The sequence below is a fragment of the Nicotiana attenuata genome, unplaced genomic scaffold (genome assembly GCF_001879085.1).
Source record: "Nicotiana attenuata strain UT unplaced genomic scaffold, NIATTr2, whole genome shotgun sequence".
In the NCBI taxonomy this organism is placed as follows: domain Eukaryota; kingdom Viridiplantae; phylum Streptophyta; class Magnoliopsida; order Solanales; family Solanaceae; genus Nicotiana; species Nicotiana attenuata.
In genome coordinates, this window is record NW_017671504.1 from 47,657 (window position 1) to 58,047 (window position 10,391).

The 10,391-nt window shown below is 34.7% G+C and overlaps 1 protein-coding gene and 1 non-coding gene across 3 annotated transcripts; both read right to left on the bottom strand.

The window, feature by feature from the left end:
• Positions 1–3,204: 3,204 nt before the first annotated feature.
• On the bottom strand, positions 3,205–3,278 carry TRNAN-GUU. The gene has a single exon. It is a non-coding gene; the product is annotated as a tRNA-Asn (tRNA).
• A 1,122-nt stretch (positions 3,279–4,400) lies between these two features.
• On the bottom strand, positions 4,401–8,987 carry LOC109208671 (ethylene-responsive transcription factor RAP2-7-like). Of its 2 annotated transcripts, XM_019371811.1 has the most exons (10): positions 7,880–8,987; positions 7,756–7,781; positions 7,590–7,620; positions 7,194–7,281; positions 6,953–7,098; positions 6,572–6,616; positions 6,350–6,453; positions 6,134–6,252; positions 5,406–5,522; positions 4,401–4,870 (listed from the first exon to the last, which is right to left on the bottom strand). In XM_019371811.1, exons 1-10 carry the CDS (start codon positions 8,404–8,406, stop codon positions 4,589–4,591), a joined length of 1,485 nt encoding a protein of 494 aa, XP_019227356.1. In that variant the 5' UTR covers positions 8,407–8,987; the 3' UTR covers positions 4,401–4,588. The 2 variants fall into 2 exon arrangements, with proteins under 2 accessions (XP_019227356.1, XP_019227357.1); XM_019371812.1 differs by lacking the exon at positions 6,572–6,616.
• Between the last annotated feature and the right edge of the window lie 1,404 nt (positions 8,988–10,391).

Genomic DNA, 10,391 nt, shown 5'->3' on the forward strand with positions numbered 1-10,391 from the left:
CCCCCCCCCTCAAGATTATGTGATACTCCCATAGTTAAGTTATAGTCAAGGTATAAATCGGTATAAATATTCGGTGCGAATAAATTTTTTTCTATTGATGTCATGTTAAAAGTTGTAGGAAATATTGGGTTCACCCGTGACAACACACCGTGTCAATTACCGCCGACCAGTAATTTCTGCCACAGTTCATCCGTTTTCGCTTCCGCTTTACGAAGAACAAGTAAGTTCTCGTTTTACGATTTACGCGCTATCTAATGTGTTTAGATTATCGCGTGTTCCTTCAGAAGTGTTCTGCACTCTAGTACCAAAGAAATAAATTTTTATAATGCTATGTTAAGGTATGCATAAATGAAGCGATATGGATAATGGGATTTATATAGTTGATATTAACTTGTCTAGAATATAATATGAAGAATAAACTTGCAACATTACTAAGAAAAAATAGGATACATAGTAGAATTATTATATAAAAAAGTAGGATAAATGATAAAATATAATTATTAATAATAAGGAAGGGCAAGATGAGAGAAAAAAGTAAGGAAACGACGCCACCACACCAAATCTGTCGTTCCATAAAGTGGCACTTTTCGTCGTTACGTAACGATGAATTTAACGACACGATACAACAAAATTTAAGTAACATAAAAACAAACATTGTATTTAAAATAACAATACGATATAATACGATAGATAACAACCATCAAAACAAGCTGTTAGTGATAACTAAAGACATTAAAGTAACAGTAGGCAATTTATTGGTATAGAAAATACAGGGACAATTTTTTAAATTTTAAATGATTTAATAAACTAGAAATCTTGCAAGAAGTATCTTATATGATAGATTAGCTGGCATATAAAAGCAACATAAAAATGGAACTCATGTAAAATATTAACTAAAGAATAAACGAAACAACTATTACATTTCAATTCTAAATAAGTTGAAGTTCATAATATGAATTCTCTTACATTAAGGAAAATACCACGAAATAAATGGGGAAAAAATGGAGCACAGAGCAGACAAAAAATGGAACACAAAAGGGTCTCTTCTTAAATATCAACCCCCCCCCCCCCCCCCACCACACACAACACATTAATACCTAACCAATGGGGTATCTAATTCAGTGCCACGAGTTTTAATATTTCTTTATTGCAGCGAAGAAATAAAATCTAAATTGAAGGCCACCAACCAACATAAAATAGGGAGAAATTCAAAAATAGCCAGATCGTTCAAAAATAGTCCAGTTTCAAAAGTAATCGAAATTTAGTTACTTTTCATGTAAAGATAAATCTGAGCGAAAACACTGTTCAAAACCCGAAAAATACGCCAGTATATTATGCTGGAGTTCCAGCATAAGTATACTTGAACTCCAGCATATTATACTGGAGTTCCAGGATAGGTATGCTGGAACTCCAACATAATATGATGGAGTTCCAGCATAAGTACACTAGAACTCCAGCATAATATACTGGAGTTCCAGCAAGTATACCGGTCCAGTATAATATGCTGGAAGTTCATACACAAGTGCTCAAATCTCCAGTATATTATGCTGGAACTTTCTGTTTGTTGGGTTCCAGCATAATATGCTGGAAGTTCATACACTGGTGCACCGAACTCCGGTATATTATGCTGGACCGGTCTCTATTGCAGCAAAATAGTGGCTATTTTTTATTGACTTGGTAAACGCTGACTATTTTTTAATAACCAGTCCGAAAACTGGCTAGATCGTGCTATTTTTACCGTAAAATACCCTAGCACTTAGTAGTACAAAATCTGACCTAAATCCAACAAAAAGTGACAAATAGGCCCATAAGGTATGAATTATGGACCCACCACGTGTAGAAAAAAGCCATAATATATAAATCTAGGTCATAGGTCTCTGTCCTCCTATACTTGTAATTCAATCATGATAGGGTAGGAGTGTAGTGAAAAAAAAGGGCTATGTTTGAGGAATATTAACATAGGACAAAGCAACTATTGAAACCTAAGTGGAGCAAAATTAAGAAATTGCAAAAAGAAAAAAGGAAAGAGCAATTGATTGTGTGAGAATAGTGTAAAGTACATATGCGCTATCTCATGTGTAAAGTGAGAAATAGGCCTAATTTATGGTACATGCTAGGAGTACCTTTTCATTTTGTACTACTTGTATCATACATGGTACTTTGTACAAATATTTACTTCCATCTATAAGCCCGTTTGGATTGGCCTATTTAAAGTATTTTTAAGCCAAAAATAGCTTTTAAGTTATTTTGTAGTGTTTTGATAAAGTAAAAAAGTGCTTTTTAAGCACTTATTTTAAAGCTAAAATGACAAAAACAAGCCAAAAGCTAGAATTCTCAACTTATGTCTTAAAAGTTATTTTGGCTTAAAAATCATTTAAAATAAATCCATCCAAACAGGCTCTATTTCTGTACTTTAAAATGGCTACCTAGTCTTATTTCTACCTAATTATAGGCAGTGGCGGATCTGCTTGGACAATTGCCGGTGCTCATTACCATTGACCAGATTTAGTAAATTTGCTTAGACAATTATATGTATATTTAGATAATATTCAATGAACACCCGTAATTAAACTCATTTTTTCTCTTCGTTCCTAATTTTTGTCAGCTAGCAGCCATGATTTTTAATTTCTTTGCCACAAATTATAGGCTGCAAAATTAAGAAGAAGAAAAAAACAACAAACGGATATACATTGTAATTTCTACCATAAAAGTATTTCAAGAGACAGAGAAATAAAGGGAGAGGTACGACTACTGATTCAACAGATTTATGATGATGTCCCCTTTAATCATTCGTACTATATTTATGATTAATATACGTCAAGAAATAACGTGGCATCCCCCTCTCCATTTCTTTTACTTTTTCTTTATCTTTTTGGAGAAATTAGTTTTGGTTATTGATCTATTTTGGAAGTGTCGTACAATTATTTTTGCATGCATGCTTTGGATATCTAGCTAAAGGAATGTACAAAACCAAAATAAAAATAGGTGTAAAATGATAAAATGTCACATTAATCATGGAAATCATAATAGCTAATCTAGCTTAATTAGCTATTAAAAGGCATGCTTCAATTTTCCATCTTACAATTTCCTCCCTTTATGTGTAGTTAAAATATGAAACAAAAAAAAAAAGTTATATTAGTCAAAAAGTCACTGGCTAGCAGCAACAACAATTCAGTGAAATCCCACTAGTTGAGTCTGGGAAAACGCTAGAAGGAGGGTTTGAACCTCCGACCTTGTGGTTAACAGCCACACGCTCTAACCAACTGAGCTATTCCAGCTTTGGCTCAAAAAGTCGCTGGCTAGGTTATAGGAAATTTAATCTGTGCCTAAAACTATTTATATTCGATAGTCGAAAAAATATATAAAATTTGTATAATTTTGTATATGACATAAAAAATATATATTTTTCGGCTATGATTTTAAGAGCGGCTATACAGTGTCGTTTTCCCAAACTTTAAAGTGAATGGTTTTCTAGAACTGCAAAGACAAGTTTTAGGATAGAGGCAGTTCAATGAAATAAAGTGATCTAAAATAAAACCTTAATAAAATACATAAAACTATTTAATAAATTTTTATCTAATATTTGAAACATCTTTTTTTTTCTTGAGTTGCAAACTTGTTAATTAATCTTTTAATCAATTTGTTCTAATGTTCTTTTCAATTAACAGTGTAGCCAATCAATTTAACCCGTATTTCAAGATATTGTTAATCTTAGGTGAGATTTTATTAATTTTATATATTTTTCAAAAACTTCTTACAGGTGGCATTCATCTCGCTACTAAATCTAATGCCATTCACAATAACAACCATATGGAATGTGTTTTTACAGAAATATCCGTACCAAGAAACAAACAAAACAAAGACATTTAATGGTACAACTCTCAATAATTGCATAAATTGACAAATACTATGATGTGAAACTAGAAAAATAATGAGGCTTGTTAAATGTAGAAATAATAATTTGATAAGAGAAACACACAATGACAAAAAACAAGTCATTTTCAAGCGTTATTTAGGTGAGTTAGGCCCCAACATGAATGATTTTCTTGCTCTATATATAGTAAGGGGTTGTTTGGTGGGATGTATTAATCCATTGTTTGGTAATATTTTTTAATAACTAATCCTATTTGGTATTACTCCATGTATGAATAATACATCCCAAACCATGACATTAGCGATACCATGATCTTTAATACATGGATAAGTATGTATACACCACCATGCAATGCATATCATGTTATTTTTAATACAAAAAAAAAAAAAAAAAATCCCTGCATTACTCATACTCTATTCAATACTATTCTTATACACTCTATCAAACGACTCCTATTATTATATGGGTATGTAGAATCCCTATTAAATATTTGAGTGATATAATTGAGCATCTTTTGCACCAAAGATAACAATAATAAGCAAGGGAGGCTCAAATGTAATGAAAATTAAGAATCTTCACCTTACAAAATTTTACAAGTTGAAAAAGAACTCAATTTAGAATCAACATGTTAATGAATTGATAATACTCAAATCATACAAATAGAATCAGTGAGATATATCTAACTATATTACTAGCAATGGTGGAAAAAACATGTTATGGATGTGGTAGCGGCGGCCTGATCTGGTAATAGTAATGAGTGGTATTTGTTGATGGTGTGGAATATGAAGCAAAGGAAAGATTTGGAGTATTCGTATTCGCGTTGGGACCAGACATTGGAGAGGCCGAAGCAGTGGTAGCCGGAGTTGAGAATCCTGATGATGCTGCAGCAGTAAACATTGACATTGGTGTTGTTCCGACCTGACCATGCATTTGCAACGCCCAGTTTGGACGCCCTTGGGAGGAACCTATATCTATTCTCTTCCCCGATGCTCTTTCCTGCTAAGCCATTTAGTTAATTAGCAAGAACACTGATGAGTAACTTAGAATAAATGATAAGTAATCTGCTATAATAAGTTAAATTACACTGATCCTGTAGAGATACAATGCCAGCATATGTATAACTGGAAACAAACCAAACAAAGACCTGAAGCAATGGCCCATATCACAAAAAACATTATACATACATATCCTGTTATGTTAACTAGAATTTTAAACATATATTCAGTAGAGTTGTCTCCGTGTGCTCTATAGGTCACGGGCTCGAACCGTGGAATCAGCCACTGGTGCTTGTATCAGGGTAGGCTGCTTACATCACACCCCCATTGGGGTGCGACCCTTTCCCGGACACTGCGTGAACACGAAATGCTTTGTGCACCGGACTGCCCTTTTTTCCCAAGTAGAGTTCACAAGAATCAAAACCTATACTTGTATTGATTCAGTAGGAAACAAGGGCAAATGCAGAATTGCAGACTGAAGGCATATGCACATCTTTTTAACTGATATAACTAATAGGGGAAACAGCAGAAGGTACCTCGTAGCTGGGAAAGAAATTGGAATATACTCCATTCCACAAGTGAGCTTGTTCAGATGTCACTGGTTGTGCTTTGAAATGTGAACTACCAACTATTGCTGGACCAGATTTGTCCATCTGTGTTTTAAAAGCACAAAAAAACTGATTATCAGTACAATCTGAACCAAATCAAGATTAATTATTTACACAACGCATCATATTGGTGTTACTTCAACTTACCGAGTACGTGACCCTTGATAGGAAGGTATGGAGGTCGACAATCAAAGTAGACAGTTAGTAGGTAGTCAAGAGTTTTAGTGTAAATCTTGAATTCTATTATTGTTAGATTTTCTTTAATATTACTTGTTGTTCCTTTCGCTTCGTTTTCTTACGATCTTGTTGTTGTTACTGCTTGGTGCTACTGCTTCTCTTTTCGTCTTTCGTGAGTGAGGATCCATCGAAAACAGCCTCTCTACCTTCAAGATGGGGTAAGGTCTGCCTACACACTACCATCCCCCTCCCCAGACCCCACTTATGGGATTACACTGGGTTTGTTAAGGTCTGCGTACACACTACCCTCCCCCTCCCCAGACCTCACGTATGGGATTACACTGGGTTTGTTGTTGTTATTGCACAACGCATCATATCACAGTTTTGAACAGAACAGAAAATCCATCTCCATTTGCCAAATAAGAGTTCCATTTAATTCAATCTGCTGTAGCATTTCTACATAATTACTCTGTTTGTACCTGTGATTTTGTTGCATCTTGCATGTCATATGGATGATACTGGAAACTCCCCATCCTTTCATTTTCCTTCGGAGAAGAAGTCGCAATCCCTAAGTTCAGATCAAGATCCTGTTGGCTACCTGCATTATATAAATGCAACAGGAAAGATATAGAAAACTAGTGATCATGATATTGGGTAACATTATTTGCGAATATAGCGAGCGCTTATTAACAGACCTGCACTCTGAGGATTAGAGATTGTTTCCCCTTCATATGTACTTGGCTCAAAGTTGGTAACAGCTTCTCTTCCATTACATTTGATAGCCGCCTTATCGTACGCCCTAATTTGCAGAAAATAAAAAGGGAGATACCGGTTGGTCGATACAACATTTTGGTTGAGAATTTAAGGGTAATAAATTCATTATCAAGGAGAGGGTAAAAATTCATGATCATTAGGACCTTGCGGCTTCTACTTCACTGTCGAATAGTCCAAGATATATATACCTGCAATGTAATCCCCACCATGAATATGTAGTCCTAGTAGTTTCCTTCTTCAAATAGGCATGTTTAACAGATTTTGTTTCCCAATTCAGACCAACTACACATTCTCAAGATGTAATCTACTCCTTATCTTGCTCGGATCTTCCAAAAACGTTACCATACCTGTATCAGATTCTCCAGATATTATGCATTTTGGAGGGTCAGACACGAGTATGGCGAAATTTTTGGAAGATCTGAGCAACACTAAATTGAGACTACTCCTATGACAACTCCTATGACAATTTCAATGAATAAAGTTTCTACTTCCACAACAATTTTAATGAATGAAGTATATCTTACTTTTTGCCTAGGAACTGCCCCATCCGAGCCTCCCATCTTCCGCATTTATGCAACGTTACTCCTCTGTACTTCGAGCTACCTCTCGAGAACCCAGTGCTCTGGCGTCGCAGCACGTGGACGAATTCTTCTTTACTCAAGCTTTTCATCTACATTAGATCACAAGGAAATCAAACCCATTGTCATATTGAACATTTGAACTTAACATGTTTTAGCACTTATGGGAATCTTTTACATTTCTAACCTGCTTCATATCTTCTTCATAATCACTTAGGTTAAAATTTATATCAGCATCAACACCCCGGAACTTAATTGCAGCTCTATCATACGCTCTGATACCATGAAAATGCATCAAGACAAACTTCATCAATTTAAGCATAGATTTAACTTGGGAAAAAACATAAAACTTAAATGAACTGACAAAATATCGATGAACTTAAAAGAGCAGCCCCGCATTCACGCAGGTCCGGGAAAGGACCGCATCCCAAGGGGTGTGATTAGACAGTCTACCCTAATGCAAGCATTAATGGCTACTTTCATGACTTGAAGCCGTGACCTCTAGGTCACACGGGGACAACGTTACCGTTGCTCTCCTTCAAAATATCGATGAACTTGAATATAAAAAAGTTCTATTTTATACCTAGCAGCTGCATGAGCAGTGTCAAATCCACCTAAATATGAACCAACAATAAAACTAATTAGAAAAATTCCCAAAATAGAAATATCATATCGAAACTTAAAAAGATCAACCAATCAACAACCAATTAGGTAGCGATTAAATAAAAACATTATATAGTAATACATACCCAAATAAACTTGCTTGCCACAATCCCTGCACAAAAATAATAGTAACTATACTATTAATTTTAATCTCAATAAATTAAACAAAAATTAAGAAAATGAAACCTTTCTTAGGTAAAGGACACATACCAAATGTGTGATTCCCATCTACCAGTTCTTCTGTAAAAAGTAACACCTCTGTACTGTGAACTTCTGGACCTAGGCCCCCTCCTACTTTTCTTAACTTGTTGCGGTTGTTGTTGTTGTTGCTGCTGTTGCGCACGTACTATTTCTGCCTCTCGGAAACTAACAGTATTGGGTGGATCAAATGACAAATCCACCCAATCAGGTTCCCGAGAGGTGTGGGACCCATCGAGAGGGAACAACTGGCGAGTCACGAACTCGGACTGAGTTACCCTCCGATTCTCACCATATCCGTCTTGGTCATCATCATTGTTGCTGCAACTCCTGCTAGTTTCAGCTCCACCAACTTTAAGGATGTCGAAATTAAAGGCAAACATGTCGCCGGCGCGTGTAGAGCACGTGTCGTCGTCTCCAGCACTACTGGAAGCCTCCGCATTCCTCGCCGATGAATTCGAGGTTCCCGATTCATCGGCAACGGAACCTTCTGGAACTTTCTCATCGTAAATTGCACTTAGATTGAGATCCAACATCATTCTCTTAACAATTTCAAGGTATATCACAAAATTCTTACTAAAAAAAACACAACTATATATTTTTACTCAAAAATCTTCCAGTTATAGAGATGGGTTTCTTACATAACTTATGTTCAACTCAATCAATTGGAAAAAAAGTCTATATTTTTCTTTTATATATGTTCAAACATTTATCAAGAATTATTCTCGATAAAAACTTTAGGAGAAAAAAAAATTGTATATCAGATCAGAAAAAATTCAATAAGAAGAAGCTGATCAGTCATAGAAATGAAGCTGATGCTTACATTTCTTGTTTGTGAAGAAGAAGAGAGGAAATAGAGAAGTAAAAAAAAAGGAGTGTTTGTTTAAGTTTTTTATGTTGTGGTGGGTAAATGAGTACTTATCATATATAGAGAAGAAGAAGAAGAGGAGGAGGAGGAAGGAATCATGTTGGACTGTGTAAATTCCATTGATATTTTTGTGTGTGTGTGTGTGTGTATTTGTAGAAATTAGAAAGATAAAGGGGGGGACAGATGTTTGTGTAAAAGTAGTAGAGTAGAGTATTTTGTTTGTTTATTTTAAAGAAAGTACAGAAGATGGGACGTGTGAGGGACTTTGCTTCCTCCTATATTTGGGAAAAACTAATATTATCTCTTCTTATTTTTGTTGCTGTCTCTCCACCAAAATGGAAGGGGTATCTTAACCGGGGTAGCCGGTCCTCTGTTTTCCTTAATAATGTTCTATCCTTTTTTTCTTTTTCTTATTTTTTTAACTATGAGGGTGTATGACTAAGCTTATAAGCTGGTCAAATTAATTTATAAGCACTTCTCGGTTTATCTACGTGTTTGGTAAAGTTAAAAGTGTTTATAAGCGAAGTGCTTATAAGTCAAAAGCCATAAGCTGGTCACTCCCAGTTTATGAATTTTTAGCTTATAAGCACTTTAAGTTTGATCAAGATTTTTATCCTTAAAATATTCTTTTTTAGAACAAAACTCTTACCTTGATACTCATTGCCTCAAGTATTGTTTCAACCTAAACCCCCCCCCCCCCCTTGCCTCTTCAATTCTTCAATTCTCATTGACTATTTAATACCCCCCTGCCTCTTCAATTCTTCAATTCTCATTGACTATTTAATATAAGCAAATTCTCTATTCCTTTGCATATTTGTATCTATGTGATTGTGTATTAATCTTTGAATTGTATGTAATAAATGAGGACATATCAAATTTTTGGTGTATTGCTTTCTAAGTGTTATGGTGATGAAGATAGTGTTTGTTTCTCTTCAAATATTTTTTCCTATTTAGGTTTATTTTTTACTGAGAAACTTTTATCAATTTATTAATTATTACAACTTATGATTATATGGTTATCATAAAATAAATTATATTTATCATAAAAGTTATCTTATCTAAGCACAGTTGTATTTAAAATAAAATGACAAATAGAATATTTTGTATTTGAATCGATCTGGAATCTTAAATTTTGAAGAAATTACGCCCTTATAAGTGTAAACAGTTCTAAGGTTATTTAAGTCATTTTAACAGAAAAAGAGCTTATTGGCACTTTTTTTATAAAATACTGCAGCAGCTTATTATCAATTTCAACACTTGTATCCAAACGCGTAACTGCTTATTTATTAAATTAATTTCAGCACTTAAAAGTGCTTTTCAGCACCTAATGCTTATCGGCTACTTCAGATCAGCTAATCCAAACGGGCTCTATGATATTTTCGGAAACAGACTCTGCGTACACATTACCCTCCCCAAACCCCACTAGTAGGATTTTACTGGGTCGTTGTTGTATAATATTTGGGTATGTTTGTGCGCATTTTTGACTATTTGATCAGATATTTGTTACCTTTTATGAAGTGAAGCCTTGGCATAACTGGTAAAGTTGCTGCCATGTGACCAGGAGGTCACAGGTTCAAGCCGTGAAAACAACGTCTTGTAAAAATAAAGGGTAAGACTGCATACATTACACCCTTGTGGTTATATATATATATATAT